General features: G+C 44.0%; 1 protein-coding gene across 5 annotated transcripts in view; it reads left to right on the top strand.

Moving 5' to 3' along the window:
• The first annotated feature begins 1,322 nt into the window (after positions 1-1,322).
• HDAC7 (histone deacetylase 7) overlaps positions 1,323-20,682 on the top strand; it is a 51,334-nt gene continuing 31,974 nt past the window's right edge. For 2 of the 5 annotated variants that reach the window (XM_074225664.1, XM_074225670.1), the window contains exon 1: positions 4,661-6,160. Coding sequence is in view for 2 of the 5 variants with exons in the window: in XM_074225668.1 (XP_074081769.1) it covers positions 1,541-1,559 (19 nt within the window). In the remaining 3 variants the exon portion in view is untranslated. Of the gene's footprint in view, positions 1,560-4,660; positions 6,161-20,682 lie in introns of those variants that run through there. The other 3 variants (XM_074225665.1, XM_074225668.1, XM_074225669.1) reach the window with 3 other exon arrangements.

Raw genomic sequence — 20,682 nt, forward strand, 5'->3', positions numbered from 1 at the left:
CATGTTTAAGGCCCCCAACAGGAGGGGCCAATGTTGCTTCAGAGAGTGACTGACACACCCTATCCCAGAAGTGGTTGACTTTCTGGCTGGGGCAGGCAGTGGCCAACAGAGAATAGCAGGGAGGTCCTTAACTCCTGATCCCTGACCCCTGACACTGACCTCCACTTCTAGTTTGGAGAGGGGTTTAGAGTTTCTGTGAACAGGCTATCCCTGCCCTAGATTTATTAGGGGAGGGAGGACTAGAGGCAGCTGCATTCCGACTCACAGATGGGAACATTTCTGCAATCCGCTGTAATGCACTGGGAGACACTGGGCACATTGCTGAAGTTTGACTCATAGGGACAGGGAGGGTGGAGGGGGGAACTGGAATTGGAGGGGGAGGAATGAGAAGAGAGGAAGGAGAGAAGAGGGAAGGAAATCCCTTGGGAAATTCCTTTTTTAAAAAAATTAACCCAAAACTTTCAAAATAAATATAGTTGTGACCCCTTTTTTTTTCTTTTCCTAGGATCAGGCAATTCCCTTCTATTCCCCTAGTAAAGACAGAAAGATTGGAAGGGGGGTGGGGTTAGTGAGTTGGGTGATTCAAATCAGATCTTGAAACTTTTCTTCTGTAAAGTTATGTGTGTTGCTGGAATTCCAAGAGTGTAGTTCTGCCTGTAAAATACCGGGTGTCTGGGCTTGGGTGCATATGATTAGATGTGTCTCTACGTATCTATTTTTCCTTCTTTCTCTGCAGGTGTATATCTATTTCTGCCTATTGAAGTACGTATGTGCATATGTGAATATGCGGTTGGTGTTTGTGTATGCATCTGACTGCCTCTGTCTTCAGGGACTGCTTTCTTTGTGTGTTTGTGTGTGTGTGTGTGTGTGTGTGTGTGTCCTTGTGTCCCGCGTGCATCTCTGTGGGTTTGGGCATTCGCCTTTTGGCATATTTATGAAGCTTGGGCCTCTGAATCTTGCGCCGTCTCTTTAGTCAGCTGCCTTTGGGTGTCATGCCTCCCGGGCTTTGTAGGGCTTGTCAGCTTCTGCTGTGTGGCTCTGCGCTGCCAGTCTCTGTGCGGTGCACGTCTGTTTCGTGCCTCGGTGTGGCGCCTCTGCCTGGACTCGCGAAGCGCTGGGCTGTGCTGGGCTGTGCTGTGCAAGGCTGGGCTGGGTTGGGCTGGGCTGGGCTGCGCTGGGCTGGGCTGCTCTGGGCTTCTCGGGGGCTGGGCTGGCTCTGTGCACCCTCCCCTCTCCTCCTCTCGCCTCTCCTCCTCTCGCCTCTCCTCCCTTCGCTTCTCCTCCCTCCCCTCCCCTCCCCTCCCCTCCCCCTTGGCCCGCTCTCAGACTCAGATAAAGCATTTCCTTCCATTGTCATCCTACCCGGACGGCCCCGCTGCCAGGGCCCTCCCCCTCGCGGCCCCCTCCCTTCCTCTCCCGGTCTCGCTGACTTCTCTGCAGCCTTTGGTGCCTCGAGGGATGTGAGGCCGGCGCCCCCGACCCCCCGCGCTCGTCCTGATTCCCACCATGAGCCCCCCGCTCTGAGGGCCCCGGCCCCTGGATGCACAGACCCGGTGCTGGTGAGTACATCGCCCGCCCCGGCCCAGCCCCGGCTCCGGGTCTCCGCCTCCTCCTCCTCTCTGCCCTGCGTTGGCACGATCCAGGCCCCCCCCCCACCGCACCCCGAGGCCGCGGGCCCCCAAGTGCAGCTGGGCGCAAAGCTGAAGCTGCGCTTTCCTCCCTCTTACTCCTCCACGGTTGGGGCCCTTGAATCGCCTGGGCCCCACAGAGGGCTAGCTCTAGGTAGTGGAGGGTTCCAAGGCCCGGGGGCTCCCACACTGGCCCGCCCCTGGGGTAGCAATAGATCAGAGGAGGGAGGCCGGCGCCTGCTGCCCCGAGTCCCACACCCCCACTCCTGAGTCTGGGGAAGGAGTGCCAGGCCCGTCCAGGGAACTGTGTGTAGCATTTGTCTTGTGGTGCCTTTCTGAAGAGGACATCACCTCCCCTCAGGCCATGGCCCTGGGATCAGGGCACCCCCCCCCCGCAGTGTGGGGTACGACCACAGTCATTTAGAGGGACTTCTGAGAACATCTAGTTGAATGAACCCTCCTCCTTTTACAGAGGAGGAAACTGAAAGTCAGAGGAATTTGGGCTTGAAAGAGGTTTCTTGAGACCCTTACCTAATCTCCCCCACCCCACTACTACCATATTCATTAGTGTTTATAGACCGGTGTCTACAAGTGAGAGGAGGAGGCACCTTCGGATAGGTTCTGGGCCAAAGCAGGTGGAAAAATAACAAGTTGTATTTGGGGGAGTGGGGTGGGCAGGGGCTGGGGTGAGTCTGCACCAAGACTAGAGTCTCCCGTGCTGGGGCTATAGACAGCTAGCTGAGTTTCCTTCCAGAACACAGTGTTTTCAGACAGGGAAGGTTTCTGCAAAGGAAAAGGGAGAGTTTCCTCAGGTCTAACTCAGCTGAATTTCTCATATTTTTTTTTCCTTGGGTCCCATTCAGCTATTATGATCCCCTGCACAAACATTCCTCAATAAAATTCATGTCCTCCACCCTTCTGTGTTGTCCATCCTTCTTGTCTCATGGGCTCCCTCTCCTTTTCCCATCTCCATTGAGAAACTACCTATTCCAATCTCCCTGCCCTATGTCTGTCTGAGACTTTTTGATGTTGTACCTTTCTTTTTAATTTATATGATAAATAGTGAAGTATCCAGTCCAGGACATTCAGCTTCTTTAGGGATTCATCTTCAAACCCTAAATCTACATCCAATATAAACTTAGGAGTCTTCTTAGGATTTCCACAGGTTGGGGAGCCAAAGGTCAAGAGGCCTCTCTTCTTGCAACCTCCCAATATCTGGAGCTCCATTATGGTCCAGGATTCCCTTGAGATATTCTCATTCTTCACCTTTTACTTAGTATCTTCTCTCCTCAACCCTGAAAGCTTTACTGTCTTTGACTCTTTGAGTTCTGCTTCCCATGTCCTTCACCTCCATAGTTGTCCTGTCTGCCATTCTTCTGTCAGGTAAAACAATTTACCCTCCCTCCAATCTCCAAGTGCTTAGAGGTCCAGGGACACTCTACTTTCGACCAAGGAAGGCACAGAACAGAACTAGACTAATAGGATGTCACCCAATGAGACCACAGGAGTAATTCAGGGATTCTGGACTAAAAGGTATTCTCTCACTGCTCTTGAGCCCCAGATGGAGGCTATGCCCCCATCAGAGTTATCTCCTCAGCATGGTATTTTACTGACTATATATCCAGGATTATCTGTGAATATGAACAAGCCCATCATCTTCAGTGTTGAACCTGTGTCATATTTTTGTCAATTTGTGTTTATTAAACACAGTGCTTAGCATACAAAAAAAAAGGCAAAAGACAGTCCTTGACCTTGAGGAGCTTATAATTTGTATGTATGTGTTTGTGTACGTGTGTGTGTGTGTGTGTGTGTGTGTGTGTGTGAGAGATGTGGGTAGGGGGAAAAGCCAATGGCAGATAGTAGGCATTTGCAAAATTTTGTTGTTTTTTTTTATAGTAACTAAGTTTTGAAAAAGATGGTCAGAAAGACTTTTTTTCCCTATTGTGCCATCTTAATACTTCTGGCTTTATCTTAACCCTGAGCCTTAATTTCCCTATCAATAAAACTGGGAGAAAAACTTTGCAGATGAGGCTAGAATAAGCCAAACTAATCTCAACTCCAAGATCCAGTTCAGCACCATTTTGGGCATTTTCTAACTCTATTTTGTTTTTGACTTGGATCTTCAAGGAGGCCAGGACTGGGAATTCAACCTCTTTCTCACTATCAGCCCAGGAAATGGGAAATTCGTGTGCTGGGGGAGCAAGAGTTGGGAGAAGATGAGAAGTGAAGATGCAACCACAGCAAAGGCCCTGGAGCATTCCTAGAGATATTCCTTGCAAGAGGCATGTGCACTTCTAAACTAAAAGAATAGAAGGGAAGCTAGCCCTTCTCACAATAACAGAATAATGGAATTTGGGGGTTAGAAAAGGCGCCTTAGTACTTAAATCTCTCTCATTTGACAGATGAGGAAATTGAGACCCAAGGAATGAAGTGATACTATTAGTCAGATGGTAGCAGAGCTAAGATTAAACTTCTATACCATGTTGCTTAGGGCCTTCTCATCCCCAGCCTACTCCTTCTCTTCCTTAGTATCCCCAAGGCCCAGATCCTGAACTGCCTGTCCTGTGCCCTTTCAGCTTACACTCCCCATATCCCCAACTTGGCCTCTGTCATATTTTGAACTGAGGGGTGTGTGTGTATGTGTGTATACTGGGATAGTACTGGAGCAGGAGAGAAAAACTAGACCATTTGGGGGAGATCTGCCTAGTCTTCAAGGCCCCTATGACAGGGTGTGTGTTTGTGTGTGTGTGTGTGTGTTGAATCTGTTCACTAGATGGGGTACTTCCTCTGGGACAGGAAGTTTAGATTTCCTGTGAGAGGGGGGATAAGGGGTGGGGGGCTTGATATTGGGGACACTGCTACTGTTGTTATGTGGGTCTAAAGAGGTACAAAGGGTGGGGATGTTGACTTGGTACTGTGCCCATCCTCCATCCCCCCAGGAAGCAGGCAGAGTGAGGGCATCAGTGGGAGGCCCGGGCTGATACTAGAGGGAGGAGGGAGGAGGGGGGGGGGGGGGCCCAAGGCAGTAGGCCTGGAAGGGCAAACACAGCAGGAAGCTGGGTCAGCAGGTGACTTAGCCGGGTATTGTGCTTCCTTGTAATGTTTTCCCTTGTTTCTGTGGAAACTTTCCCAAAGGGATGCAGGGGTCCAAGCCATTGGGAAATGCCCCTAGACAGCTCATTCCTTAGAGTAAAAAATATTGGAGCAGAAAACTTTACATCTCATCAATTCCTAATCTCTTTGATCTCTCAGGTCATACATATAATATTGGGAACGATAGAAAAAAAGACGAGAACATGCATAAGAGTTTACTGGGAATAGAGGAAGGACAGGAGTTTTGGGGGGGGGGGGAATAGGAAACAATGGTTAGGTGGGCACTTCTGTCCTCAGGTATCTCTTTTTCCTTGGGTTGCAAGAGTAAAGCTAAAGAAAGCTAGGTTATATATAAAATGGGGGCTTAGATCACTAATGAATGGGGCCAACTCTTTCCAGAAAAGAGGTGGGTAGGAGAGACTTCAGGTGGCCTGAGTCCTTACTTCCTCCCATTTCTTCTGCTTCTCCTTGCCTTCTACCCATCTTGACTGCTAAGTTGAGATCAGAATAATTTTGGCAAAAGCACTGAATGTACAACCAGAGTCTCCAGCTCTAAGTTCAGTTTTCTTGCTGAGTTCCTCTGTCAACTAACTCCAAAGTACAATGAAGTAGGAGATGGTTAAATAGATTTCTCTGAGTAGAGCAGATCAGGTGGAGGAAGTTTGAGTAGAATGAAAAGACTCAGGTCTTGGACCAGTGTCAAAGGGCAGAATAAAGTCAGACCAGTGTCTGTGTGTGTGTGTGTGTGTGTGTGTGTGTGTGTATGTGGATATGGGTGGGTATGCAAGCAATATATTATTTGTTAATATGTTCCTCATAAACATATATAGTGCAAGTATATATGTTAGGTGGAATATGGGGGAGTACTGAGATGATAAATGTAGAACCTACATGTTCTTTTATGTTTATGAATGTATCATATGAATGAGTATTGTGCACATGAATGTAATATATGTTGGTATATCAAGTGTGATCTCTGAGAGATTTGTTCACATGTAGAATGCATGAAGGATCAGGTACTTATTTGTAGAATGTGTACATTAAGTGTAAGAATATGTTATGCAGACTCAGAATTTAAAGTTGGAAAGGACCATAAAGATCACATAATCCATGCTTTTCCTTCCACAAATGAGAAAACCTAGGCCTAAAGAGATTAAGTGATTTGCCCCAGCTTATGCAAGTAGTTAGTGGCAGAACTGAGAAGAGAATAATACTATCTTTAATAAGTAAGAGTAATTGTCTTGGTTATAGGGTTAGGTGGCAGGAAATAAATATTTATAAGTACCAACTAAGTATGTGCCAGGAACTTTGCCTTAGAAATATTGTTTCATTTGATCCTTACAACAATCCTGCAATATAGATGCTATTATTATTCCCATTTTACAGGTGAGGATACTGAGGTAAAGAGGTCGAGTGACTTGCTCAGCATTGCACAGCTAGTAAGTATTTAAGCCCAGATTTAAAGTCAGATCTTCCTAAGCTCAGTTCTCTATCCACCACACCACCTAGATACCTTTAAAGTTTACAGAGCACTTTATAGGTGAGGAAGTTAGTGGAAGTACTGTAAGGGCTGCATTTTACAGATGAGGGAAATGATGAAATGACTTGCCAAGGTTACTCAGCATTTAATGGCAGAGCCCAAATTAGAATGGAAATCTCCGGATCCACTTTGCTCTATAGAACCCAGCATTACTTGGTGCTGGGGCAGAGGTTATATCTATTTGTGTAGGTACATAAACAGCTATCATAGTGATGATGCCAATATTGGGCTCTCTGGACAATGCTCTCCTTCCCTCTGGCATTGGATTTCCCTTCAGACCCGGATTGCTTTTTAATTTGTCCCTCCCCAAGGGAAACCTAGAACTATTGGTTGACAGATCAGAAGTTTGAAGGGCAGGAACCTTATGGAAACTCATTCATTCAGAGCTACTGTGCCTGCTTTCTTTGTCTTTTTTCTTTGGGGTATATTTAAACTTCCATCTTCCTACCTCCTCCTTCCTAGCCATTTTTATACTCTAACCACCTCTGGTTAATGGACTGAGCTGGCATGAAGCACACATGGAGAAGTGGTGTTCCTTATTAGGTCCCAAGAAGCTGGTGCAGAGTGCAAGAGACCATGTCCAAAGATATGAAATGAGCTGTCCTCTCAAAGATCCCTTGAGCCAGGCTGTAGGATGAGGTTGAGTAATTGATTTATGGAAGAAATTTAGGGAGACAGACTTGGGGCCAAGGAGGAGGGGGATACAGGGGAGGGGAAAGTATGCCTTGTGGTGTACAATTGCATTTTGTCTGCCCTTCCTGACCCTCCTTTCCCAGGCATGCATACCCAGGGTCCTTTGAATTGTTTGAATGGTGGTTGTGGAGGTTTTGTTTCTTTGAGGAGCCTCCACTATGTTTTTAGCACTTTTGGTCTTGCCTTTCTACTACCTCTTTCTCTTCCTTCCTATCAAGTGACATAGAGCCCCAGAGCACCATCTCCCATTTTCTTAGGAACAGCCTGGGTATTTCTGTTTCCTTTGCAGTGTTTATGGGATACTATAGGGTCTTTACCCTCATCTAGCACTTTATACAGGAAACATTGACTAATCAGGGGAAAGAGACAGGACCAAGGAAAAGGCACCACGACCATTAAGAAGAAAGGTTCAGGGGGTGGCTAGGTTGCTCAGTGGATAGAGCACCAGTCCTGGAGTCAGGAGTACCTGGGTTCAAATCTGGCCTCAGACACTTAATAATTACTTAGCTGTGTGGCCTTGAGCAAGCCACTTAACCCCATTGTCTTGAAAAAACCTAAAAAAGAAAAAGAAGGAGGAGGAGGAAGAAGAAGAAGAAAGGATCAGAGATAATTTCAGAGTTAGAAAGAGGAGACTGGGCCTGAGAGCTAGGAAAGGACCAGAGACAGACTTTGAAACTAGAGAAAAGGGGTTAGGTCAGGAAGAAGAAACATATTCTGAAAGATAGTACAGGGCCAAAGACAAAACCAGACTAGCCAAGAGATTCCTAGTCAGAGAGGAGGGTAAATGGGAGCCAGAGTCAGGCTATAGTTCTAGGTTGTTCTAGTTCCTGTTTTCTTTTTGAAGAACGACTGAGACATTGATTCCTAAATTGTTTGTGACTGCCATGGTCAAGGGGCAGCTGGTCTGATTAAGGCTTCCATAAATTAAGTGAAAACCTTGAACCATAATTTTCTTTAATATTAGATTTGAGCTAGTTTTCTGTTACCAACCTTTGACACCTATATCCTCTCATTCACTCTCTGTCCTCTGACTCCCCCCCCCTTAATTTGGGGTTGCAATCCCAGCCTTTGTGTCATTCATTCCCACCTCAGATTGGCTGGAAGAATGTAATCCCATTCTCAGATCTCTCAAGCACCCCCCCCCCAACAGAGCACAAGTGCCTGCTTATCTCCTGTGCCTCTGATCTTTGGGGAATGTACTTTACCAGTGAAATCAACCCTTTATGTTCCTTGAAAGATTATAGAGCAGGGGGCTAGGGAGATAATGAAGGGCCTAGATAATTTCTGGGCTTTAGTAGCTTGCCCTGACTTCCGCTACTCTTCCATTTCCTCTTACCTTATTCCCTGGAATAGGTATAAGGGTCCCTACAGGGATCAAGAGTTGTAGACTATCAGAAAGATTAAATATCCAGAGATCTGTCTATAGGAGACCATAGCTTGGTACAGCTGAGGTACACTATTACTCATACTTAGCCCTCTGGAGCCTTTCTTGGCTTCTTCCTGAAGCTCCAAGAAGCCAGACTCTCACCCCTAGAGCAGACATTCTGGTGTGTCAGGACTCCAATGAACTCCTTAGGATGCCAGAGGTTTGTGAGGTGAACTAGGGGCTACAGTTTTGGAAAGAGTCTGGGGTGGGGGAATTTGAAGTACAATTACAGTGCTCTTGTTTTGCTCCGTTCCCTTAGGCCTAGGCCCCATAAGCCCTAGATACCTAGGGTGTCTCGGATTCGGAAACGTGTTCTCAGAATGACGGCTAGTGGCACTGGGGGTGGGGGAAAGAGCCCCGGACAAGGGGGAGCCTGAGAGTTAAAAATAGAACGACTTGGGTTTCAGTTAGCAAACGTGAGGCTGGCAGCATGGAGGTGGGGGGTGGAGATTAAGATTGTTTGCCCCAGCCCTGTGTTTCCCCCGAGACCTGGGAGTGAGTCACTGTGGAGAGACTGACAAGTAGCCTTGTTACCCCTACCCCCCTAAAACCCCAGACATGGATGCCTAAGCCCTTCCTAGTCCTTGAAGGAAGGGAATTGATACTTCAGGAAACACTTGTCTGGATCTCAAAGTTGGTAGGGCCTGTAAGGACAGGGTATCTGGAGGAGGATATGGAATCTCCTTTTTAGGTTTTTTTTTGGAGGGGGGTTTGGGTTTTTTGTGGGGTTTTTTTGCAAAGCAATGGGGTTAAGTGACTTAAGGTCACACAGCTAGGTAATTATTAAGTGTCTGAGGTCATATTTGAACTCAGGTCCTCCTGACTCCAGCGTCAGTGCTCTATTCACTGCACCACCTAGCTGCCCCTGCTTTTTAGGTTTTTGAGACTCTAAAGGAGCTCAGGAACTTCATCTAGTTTCTAACATTAACTCCTCATCTGTGCTATCAGTATTACTTAGGAGAGAGGTTGCTCTACCTAGACTTGGAGGGAAATAAGGGATGACCTTGGGAGTTTCTTGATTTTTTGCTAATCAAGAGATGAGCAGATTCCTGGGGGGAGGGGTAACCCAGAACAAGTTACCCTTGGAAGGAAACAACTGAATTGAAGGTGTTATCCATTAGGACTGGGAGGTGCTGGCTGGGGGGGGGGGGGGGGGGGGGATGGGTCCAGGGTTGTTGAAGACAAGAGATTCACATTTTCACTGCATATGGGAGAATTAGGCCAAGTTCCCCAGGCCAGGCTCCTCCACCCATGAGGGACTTGGGAAAGCAGGTACGTCAGCAGCCAGAAGTTTTGTTGTGGATCCAAAATTTTTTCTCCCTCCAATCCTCTAGTCTTTTCTAATGAAGCAGGTCTTCCAAGTCAGCCAGGGGTCAACCACCTGGATCGGGAAATCAGGTTGGCTGCTATCTCATTCTGGGGAAGGTCCAGGAATGGAATAGCCTCTGCTGGCCCCAACTTGGAAGCCCTATCTCTGTAAGCACTTAGGGAACTCTTTCCTTGGCAGCTACTCCAAAGAGAGACCCTTCCAGCTCAAACATGCTAGGAACATAGGACCAAAGAGAAATGAGAAGGCCACTGATGTCAGTCTCAAATATTTCTAGCTTAGAGGCCCTGAAAGCAATATAAAACATTTCTCAGTACATGAGTCAGAAGACATTATTTAGGTGTCTACTGTGAACCTAGCACTCTGCTGAGCTCATAGGTACGTAAATGTAAAGCTAGGGAATACAGTTCTCAAGAGTTTACAAACTAAGTAATTCTGATTAATTAGAGAGGCCTGAGACTATGACAGGAGGGAGAGGAAAACTCTGCCAGTAGCAGAGGCCCTAAGTAACAAGAAGGGATGCAATTAGACACCAAGAAGATGTTTTAAAGGTTTGTGAGATACTGGAACCAATTGAGAGAAATCCACCTGGAGGACTCTTTTTTTGTTACTTTTCTGAGTTGAGGGAGAGGACCACAATGATAAGGCCTATGGAAATGCATCTTGTAATCCTAAGAATATTGGTTGGATGTCATCTACTCTAGGACAAAGAGAAACTGGTTAGTAACCCTGTCTAACTATCTGTAAGGTGAAGAAAGACAGCCCCTATAAATGTTACCCTGTATGGTTCAGGAAAAGAGATACTATGCAGAATATTGCTGGTATAGCCTGTGCCAATTTCTTAGGACAATAAGCAGAGGATTAAAAAAAAGTCTGGCTATAGTTTGAGATAGAGTACTTTGGCATCTACCAGAAACAAAGAGCCATAATAATCATACCAACATTATATTAATATGGCATCAGTGTGAGTGCCAGCATTCACTGTTTTTTCACTACTCATAGGCTCATGAATATTTGTGATGACACTGGAACAGGGCCTGGGAGCCTGTCCCCAGAGAGGTTAGTTGGCCTCACGATATAACCCTTACTTCCAGGTCCCAGGTTGAAGCAAGTGACAAATATCTCTTTCCTCCATCCTGAGACTGGGAGAAAGAGTGAAGTTGTCATATGTAGGATGGGAGTAACTGAAGTTGGTTGAATTGTGTTCCTAGTCCAGGGTACCCTATGGGGGGGGGGGGGTCATAGATTAAGGGGAGGACAGAACTCCCTAATTTGAATGATAAAGAACCAAGGCCCAGAGAGGTAAAGTAACTTATCTGAGTTTGAGCAGAGAGTGAAAAACAGCAAAGCTGAGATTTGCACTCAGTTTCCAAATTCAACATTCTTTCCATTGTACAGATTCCTTTGCCAACTAGCCAGCATCCTCTGCCCAGGGCATACTTCAGGATACATCTGTCTTATGACTTAAGCCAGGGAGTGGGAGGCATCTTCTCCAAGAAGATCTAGAAACATGTTGGTTCTTCGGCATAAATCTGGGAGGTAGGAAGAGTCTGTTCTAAGCAGTTTCAGTGTCATACTAGTGTGAGGGAGGTGAACTGTGGATGCTGGGTTTAGAATTAGGGCTGGAAGAACCAAGATTAGGCTATAAGGATCAGGAAAGCTTGAGGCAAGATGGAGAATCTAGGCCTAAATGAAGATGGTCAGAATCCAGGTAGACAGACCCATAAATATTAGAGTCCAGAGCAAAACGAAGCAGGTTGTTCAGAACTGAGCCAAAAAGTCAGAAACCAGGGGATCTGCAGGAACTAAATAAAACAAGACAAAGAACTTCAATAATATACTAAGGCTATATACTAATATATTATATACTATTGTATATATGACTTCCTTAGCAGAGAGAGTTTATGTATTATCTACAAGACCAATATCTAAGAGATAACATGGTGTAGTAGAAGGAATACTGAACTCAGAGAGATCAGCCAATGCGAAAATTAATCCCCCTCCACTTCTCAAATACAGTCTTCTAGAACAATTTAGAAAAACAGCTTCAAGGAGTGCCTGTGAGTGATCATGCATGCCAGCTCACCATCTCATGGGGGAAGGTAAAAAAATAAAACAAGGAATGACTTAGGCTCCTTGTAATAACAAAAAACTTCCCAACAATAAGAATTATCCAAAAAATAGAACAGTTGTGTTGTTAGTGAGTTCACACCAGCTCCCAGGGATCTTCAAAGACTGGATGACCACTGGTCTGGAGTGTTGCAGAAAGGATTCTTATTCAGATGAGTCCACCACTTAGCCTTTGAGGTCCATTCCAATTTGTGATTGTGTGACCCTAAGCAAGTCACTTCTCCTTGATTCCTCCTATCTACAGTAATGTCCTACAAAATTCCAGTTTGATTAGATGATCTCTAAGGACCCTCCCCAAGTTGGCTTATCTGAAGCCTGCTGGTAGAGGTGAATGGATGTATCCTTGATATAAGAAAGGAATAAAAAAAGATAGAATAGCTTTCAACAGATTTATAAATTTTATTTTGTTTTGTTTTTATATCAGTCATACCATCTCCACCCAATAAGACCTCTCTTGTAACAAAGAAAAGCAATTACTCAACTTCAAGCTTATATAATGTTACTATATGCAACAGTATGAACCAATAATCCCCCCACTTTTCTGTTCAAAGGAAGGAGGTTCATTTCTTCATTTCTTTTCCAAGACTGATTGTTAATTACAGTTACTCAATGTTCAGTTTCATTTTTTTCTTCTTTTCAATTACAATACTGTAATCATTCCATATTTTTCCAACATTTTTGGTTTTGTTTTTTCACTCTGCATTTTAATCCAAAACTTCCCATGTGTTTGTGCACACTAATGACCCATTACATTCTTATACCACAGTTATTCAGCAGTTTCCCAATTAATGAGGTTGAGGATGCATCCACTGTTTTGCTTTGTGGTTTGGTTTTGTTTTGTTTTATTTTTCCTTGCCACAAAAAGGTATTGCTATGAATATTCTGTTATACCTGAGAGCTTTCTGTCTTTGACCTCTTTGGTCAAAGTGGTAGGATCTCTGGGTCAAAGAGCATGAATAGTTGAGTGGCTTTTCTTGAATATTTCCAAATTATTTTCCAAAATGGTTGGACCATTTTGCAGCTCTATTAATAGTGAATCAGTATACTTTGTCTTCTGACAGCCCCTCCATCGCTGACTAACTTTTGCCATCTTTGCCAGTTTGCTGGGTTTAAAGGGAAACCTCACAGTTGTCTTAATTTGCATTTCTCTTATTATTAGTGATTTGGAACAGTCTTTTATTTGGTTGTTGATAGTTTGCAAATCTTTGAAAACACTGTGTTCATTTCCTTTTGACCAGGGACAAATTTTGATACTTAGGAACCCATAACTTGATTAAAATAGTAAATATGTTATATTGACATCCCAGAAAACTTCCCAGCTCACAGCTGTAAATGTGCCAGAAGGGGAGAATGCAAACTGCCCCAGAAGATCTTTAAAAATGGGAAGGACCCTAAAGTTTATGGGACAGAATCATTTTGTAAAAGTTCTGTCAGGATAAGAAATCTCTGGATATCTTGGGAAAATTCTAGAGGCCTCCTTGTGTAAAAAGCCTAGATTAAGACTTCTCATCCTGACTACCCATAGGAAGTAACATTGTGTTTCCTATCCTGTATTCCAATCCCCCCACCCCCCATTTCATCTTTCAACTCACTGGGGGAATATCCGTGGCTCAAAGGCAGTAGGAAATGGGGAAACTAAAATCTGGTCTCAAACTCTTACTAGCTGTGGGACTCTAGTTAAATCACTTCTGTTTTCCTAAGTTTCCTCATCTGTAAATGGAGATGATAACAGCACCTTGGAAGGACCCTGTTTTCCATGTTTGGGGTTGACCACATTGTTGGCTTGCTTTTATCTCCTTAATGTCCCTGACCTTAACCTTCAGAGCATCCCGATTTCCCCCTAGGGCTCAATGACTGGGGCTTGGCAGCTTCTCTGTCCCTGGCATATGCAGACTGGGCAGCTCCCAGCATTTGCTGCCAATAAGATTGATCTGCCTTCCTGATGCCTCCCCCCCCAGCTACTATTCATGACCTGCTAGTGGCCCTCTGCTAAATAACACAGTATTTAACTTCTTTGTGTTTATTCACTCTATGTTCTGCATGGTTTTTTTTTAAAATGTGCTTACCTCTCCTGTTAGAATGTAATTTTTTTGAGAGTAGGCATTATTTCTTTTTTTTATATTTGTACCAGCCAGGCATCTCACACATAGTTGGTATTTAATAAATGCTTGTTGACTGATAAATACTTGCTTAATTGATGCCAGGAGGCAAGGAGCCAAGGAGGCCTTTCTCCCACCCCCATGGAGCTCTCTTCCACTGTCATGGTTACAGCCACTTCCTGTTTGACTCACCCTAAGCCGGAGCAAAAAAAAAAAAGGGGCTGGGCAGGCTCCCAGGCGATGCTGCTGGCCTCGTGGGGCTGTTTACAACAGCAGCATGTGGGATTCCCAGAAAGAGGCTCCAAACCGGACATCCTGAGATAGCAAAATACCCAGGTGTCACAGGCTAAAAATAACTATCTTGTGGCTGCCTCAAAGGTGGCTGATGCACAGTGGGGTAGGGTACAGAAACCCAAGGTGGGAGAAAGCTCCCAGCCTCGCTGCCCACCTCTAGCTCCCTTGTCCCATCTGGCCCTTCTCCCATTTTCATGCCATGGATGTACTTAGCACTATCCCTTTCCTGTCCCAGCCTCAACAGATTCTTGGTGTCCCTGTGGTGTGGGATACCAGCCCACCTAGCCACTATTCTGCTCCACTGTTAGAGGAGCTGACTCTCCTTAGTGACTAGATAGACCAGTGGAATTAGGTGGGTCACAATCCCCCACCAGTTAACCTGAGGATCCATCAAGGACTCAAGGGTTAGTACAGCAGAATCAGGGTAGACATAGGCCTCCTTGCACTCCCACCAAAAGTGCTATTTATTGCTACTACTATCCTCTCTATTTCCCACTGCTTCATGACTCTCAAGGTTGGCTTCCTTATTCTGAAGAAAATTAAAGCCTTCCCTCTCTTTGTTATTGCCAGTTCATCCTGTCTATATCTTTTTTGTGCATTTGCATGTTGTCACCTCCATAAAATTGTGAGCTCCTTGAGAGGAGGGATTGTCTTTTATCTTCCTTTTGTATACTCAGTACTTACCACAGTGTCTGGCACATATTTGTGCTTTAATACATGCTTATTAATTGATTGATCAGTCATCAACTGTTCTGAATTGTTTGAAATAGATTCCTGTATTGTCTTTTTCTTTAGTTGTTTTTCAGTTATGTCCAACTCTTTATGACCCCATTTGGGGTTGTTTACTGGAGTGGTTTACTATTTTCTTTTCCAGCTCACTTTACAAATAAAGAAACTGAAGCAAACAGAATCACCCAATTGGGAAATGTCTGAGGGCAGGAAGAATCTTCCTAATCTAGGCACACCTCTCTAACTACTGTACCACCTAACTAATTTCCTGCAGATATACTTCAATTCATCTCATAAATTAAGCTTTGCATTGATTAAGTACCTAATATATACCAAACACTGTACTGAGAATAAAAAAAATGAAAAATTATTCTTAAGGACACTTATTATTTAAGTTACTGAGCTTTGACTCTATAAAATTAAGTGGTTGGACTAGATCTTTTAGCACTAAATTCTAAGGTCCTATCCCCATCTTCACTCTGCTCTCAACTTTCAATCATGCATTTGTTGACATCAATTGGGTCGTGGAAAATAGAAATGATGGCTGAAGGACCAATCAATTAACAAGCACTTTTGTAAGGACTCATTAGGTGCTAAGGATTCAAATATAGAAGTAAGACAGTCCCTCTCCCAAGGGAGCTTGTATTCTGCTAGGAGAATAAAGTATGTTCTCTAAGAAATACAGAATATATGCAAAATAAATATATAGTGAAAGGACATGAACACTAACAACTGGAAAAATATGGAAAAGGATCTCTTTGAGATTGTGGCACTTTAGCTGAAACTTGAAAAAATGAGGAAAAGAGAGCATTCTAGATGGAAGGGACCACCTTGCCAAGGCATAGAAGCAGGAAATATAATTCATAAGGAAAGCAAGTAGATCAGTTTGACTGGAATGTAGCATTGTAAGGAAAAAATGAGTAGTTTAGTTCAGGAGATGGATGACTAGGGTGATTTTGAGAAGTTGTTAAGGGATCAGCAGTGAAAAGGAGGTGCAGATGGCTATATGTGGAGTATAGAAAAGAAAAGCTAGGGAGAAAAATGGAACTGATAAGGGGGCAAGGGCTGAGGTGGGGAGAAAACTGAAGAAAATAAAAAATATGGGCAAAATAAAAACTGAAGAAAATAAAAAATAGAGGCAATGAAGAGAAAATAGAGTAGGAGTGTAGCAGGCAGAACAAATAGAGTCAGAACCAGAGATGAAAAGAGATAAAGCTGGGGGAGTGGTAGCAGATAGGGTCAGATGGTAGAGGAAGCTGGCAAATGGCCATTTATAGTGACCAGGTTTTATGTGGTAAGAGGTTTCCCTAGCAACTCCTGGTCCTCCAAGTTTAGAAGATTGCACAGTAAAAAGGGAAAGTTCTAGGCCTAAATATTAACAAACCTTCCCCCCAAAAGACAAAGCCTTCTAGAGGTTAGTAATTTCTTCAACCAACTCCCTTCCCACTCTTTGCCCTATTGGAGGAAGAATAGCCCCTTTCTTAGCACAGGGCATCCCTTAATTTCCTATATTACTGTCATATAGACGGGGGGGGGGGGGGGGGGGCACGCACAGGCTGGAGGGCTGGGACAGTATTTCTAAATCCATTTTCAAACCAGCCCATGCCTGAGATTTCTTGTTTTCTTCTTAACTCTGTTAGAGAACTGTTATTGAGTTAACATGGTACAGTGGAAAAGAATATCGGATTAGAAATCAGAAGATGTGTGTTCAAATCATACTTGTCACCATCTATATGACTTTGGACAAGTCACTTAATTTCTCTGGGCCTCAGTGTTCATTTATAAAATGAGAAGTTGGACAAGATGGCTCCTAAGGTCCCTTCTGACTCTAAATGCTTATGATTTTTCTCTCCTCTTAGAGGTTCTCATCCTTCCAAATCAAAAAAGTAGAAACAAGCTCCAAGAGGAAAGGAAGGGGTATTCAGAAAGAAATGTAGGACCAGAACTCTTGCCTCTTAAGTTTGCTTTCTATCCCCTCACTCTGTTACTAGAGCAGCACTCTGTGATCTGAGGTCCCCTTGCCCCTTTCCTCCTGACTGACTGAAAAAAAGAAAGGTATGATTGATTTAGGGGTTTAGGGCCTAGAAAATGAGCTGAGCTTTTTATAGGTCACAATCAGTGATATGTTTGTGGTGGAGCACAGCCTGCAACCAGTTGACCAGATAGTGACCAAAAACTAGTTCTTGAAACTCACTGGCTATCACTGTCAATATAGTATTTTTTTTTCTCCAACACCTTCCTCACTCCTGAACTACTGAGTGGACTCTAAATCAGTAACTGGAGAAAAGAATGATGACAAGGGTTGAGGGTGCTGGGGTTGGTAGATATGTTGCTGCTGAGGCTATTTGTTGCTATTTGTGATACCACTATCGAATATGGTTGGATCTATCAGAGCAAGATGAGACATGAGTTCTTGGGGCTGTCTAGCTCAGTAGCTATGGGGTTAGGTACCCCAATAGGATATTTCAATAGGCATAACCTCAGCAAGACCTAGACACCTTGAGATTCCAACTCTCCAAAGATGGGAAATGTGATTCATCTTTGGGATCCTATAAGAGGAGAAGAAAGAGAAAGGAAACTAAAAGAAAGATCCTTGGAGCCCAAAGAGTCTTCTACCACAGGCTGCTATGATTAGCTGGGCTGGCCAGACTTTACTTCTTACTCTGCCCTCCCCTACCCTCAGCCTACCACCTCCATTTTTCTAATCCCTTGGGTATTCCCAGTTACTCTTTTCTTTGTTCATTATTTTGGTTCTTCCTAAAAGCAGGCAACAACATTTCTTTGGAGATGAAAGAAAGCAAGGTATCACGAATTCAACACTAAATTCAATTAATGTTTTCATTCTGGTACTACAATCATGTACTTCAGAACTTTAAATGAGTTGTTTTTCCATTCTAGGCTTTTGTTTCTTCCCTTTGTGACAAAGGGAAAGAGATATCTGCCAGGGTTCCCTTTCTACCTCAGTATGGCTTCAGGATTCCTAGCTGAGCACAGCATTCAGGGGGCCCAAATGATTTCACCAGGAATAACTTTCAAAAAAGCAGCTCTAGTTGCCAGCACATACGGTTTTTTTGAATATTGTTTATAACCTAAGTCATCTGAAAATATCCTTTTCAAGCCCAGTAGCAAACACTTCAGAGTTCAGGACCATTGATTCTTTTCCTCCCTGGAGAGAAAGTATGGTGCCTGCTATGTGGGGTTACCAGATCTAAGCAGGAGCTTAAGAAAATCTGGCTGAATTCCAAGGCATCAAAGCTAGTGACATTAACTGACCCGGTGTGGCTGGACTGGGACAAAGAGGAAGAATAGCTCAGAGGTTGACTGGGGATTGAGCATTCTCTCCAGAATCAGAGCTAAGGAGACTTTGCCTTATGGATGGATGCTGATTTTATTTGACTTGTCTTTCAAGAATCTTGGGTGGAGGGCAACTAGGTGGTGCAGTAGCTAAAGCTCCAGCACTGGTATCAGGAGGACCTGAGTTTAAATCCAGCCTCAGATGCTTAAAAATTACCTGTTGATCTTTGGTAAGTCACTTAAACCATTGCCTTGCAAAAATCAAAAAAACAAAGCAAAAGAATCTTGGATGGCTAAGGGTATTCACCTCATCTTCTCAGGGGATGTGATAGAGTAGATCTTGTTTGAAAAATTGGAGGAGTAGCTACTCAGTTGTCAGTGAAAATGCCAACTTCTAAAGATCTATGCTGGGGAGGTGGCTAAGGAGTATGTGTAACAGTTGAACAAATAACTGGTAACTCTCTGGCTCTACATTGGAGTAGGAACTTTAGGAGATATGGATGAAGTCGCTGAGAGAAACTTAAACTCTAGATTGGGAGACAAAGTAGTAAATAAAAATAAAAAAAGAACACTACCAATTCATGCTTAAATTTCCAAACTCATGGTCTGTGGTTCTATGGGAAGTCATGGAGATCCTTGAAAGTCAAGGAAGACAGGAAGGAAAGAAATCAATTTGTACTGAAGTGGTCAAAGAAGGCTATAAAGAGGGGCGGCTAGGTGGCACAGTGGATAAAGCACCGGCCCTGGAGTCAGGAGTACCTGGGTTCAAATCTGGTCTCAGACACTTAATAATTACCTAGCTGTGTGGCCTTGGGCAAGCCACTTAACCCCATTTGCCTTGTAAAAACCTAAAAAAAAAGGCTATAAAGACAAGGTGGTGCTTGAAATGGGCTTTGAAGGATGGATAGGTAAGAAGGAAGGCAGACCCAACAGTATGAGTTAAAATGCCAAGTCAGAAATGCTTTGAGTATGTTTGGTGGAAGGCTGAACAAGTAGGGAGAATGAAAGAGAGGGGACAGAAAATGATAGCTGTTTCTACTCTCAGGTCCTGAGTTCCTCATCCCCTCAGTAGTATGGTGCCCTCAGAGAGTTCTCTGACCTAAGTCTTTTGAAGTAGCTGCTGCTAAGAGGGAAACTAGACCAAAGCAGCACTAGCCAGTTGGATTTCTTAAAATAGCCCACTGCCTTTTTAGGTGGTACTAGGATGACTTAAGGGTATTCACCTAGGCACCATTCCTTCTCTCTTCTTCCTGAGTTCCACTGACCTCTCACCCATTCTCCAGGCTTGAGCCCGGGAATTTTACTTTGGGGAATTTTACAAGAGGTTACTCAACATTCATTCACTGTGGTCAACGAAGTTTGGAACTGGTACATTCCCAACCAGCCTCTGATGTAGCTCTGCCTAATAACCTTTCCCTAGACTTCAGCATCAGGACTGAGTTTAAGATTACAGTTAGAAGTAGGACCTAGTATAATTTGTTCTTATCATTCCATGTCTCCCTGCCCTTTCCCTGGCTTTGAATCTTTTCTGCTCCACCACTTCTCTCAAACACACAGATCTTTGCCTCTGCCTCATTTTTTCCCCTACCATCTATTGTCTTCTTTCTTCATAAGAGGTCTCAAATGCCAAGTCTGAATGATTTGGTGGCTGTGCTCCAACTTGAGGGCCCTATAGACCTAAAGAATGAAGATGAAGTGGCTGGATCCAATGGCTTAGGGAAAATATCCTGGGCCAGGGAGGGACTATCTTTGCAACAAGGCAGATGGGGAGAGAGAGGGGCAGTCCCTCCTTAGAAGGGATGCGAAGGTCAGTGAAAGGTGGTTCTAGGCCAATGGTCTACTCCCAATATGTCAAATTATATCCTTCCCTGCCATGTAAACTTCACTTCCCTTCTAGTTCTCATGTATTCTCTGACTCATTTCCAGCTTTCCTAGGGCTTTAGTTCTCCAATCTCCACTACTGACTTCAGTTTTTTTAATCAATATCTGGCATTCTGGAGCTTAAAGTCTGGACTCCAAACCTTAATTTGCCACTTTGTTGTGTAACCTTGGGTAAGTCATCTAATATCTCTTAACCTTAGCTTCCTCATCTGAAAAATGAGAATAATATTATTTATAATATCTACCCAAAGTAGGGGCAGCTAGGTAGCACAGTGCTAGAGTCAGGAGGCCCTGAGTTCAAATGCAGCCTCAGATACTTAATAATTACCTAGCTGAGAAAGAGAAATCCCATTCAAAGTAACTTCAGATAATATAAAATACCTGGGAGTCTACCTGCCAAAGCATACCCAGAAACTTTTTGAAAACAATTACAAAACACTTATCACACAAATAAAATCAGATTTAAATAACTGGGCAAATGTAAACTGCTCATGGATAGGCCGAGCTAATATAATAAAAATGACAATTCTACCAAAATTAAACTACTT

Source organism: Macrotis lagotis, chromosome 2 (genome assembly GCF_037893015.1).
Source record: "Macrotis lagotis isolate mMagLag1 chromosome 2, bilby.v1.9.chrom.fasta, whole genome shotgun sequence".
Lineage (NCBI taxonomy): Eukaryota > Metazoa > Chordata > Mammalia > Peramelemorphia > Peramelidae > Macrotis > Macrotis lagotis.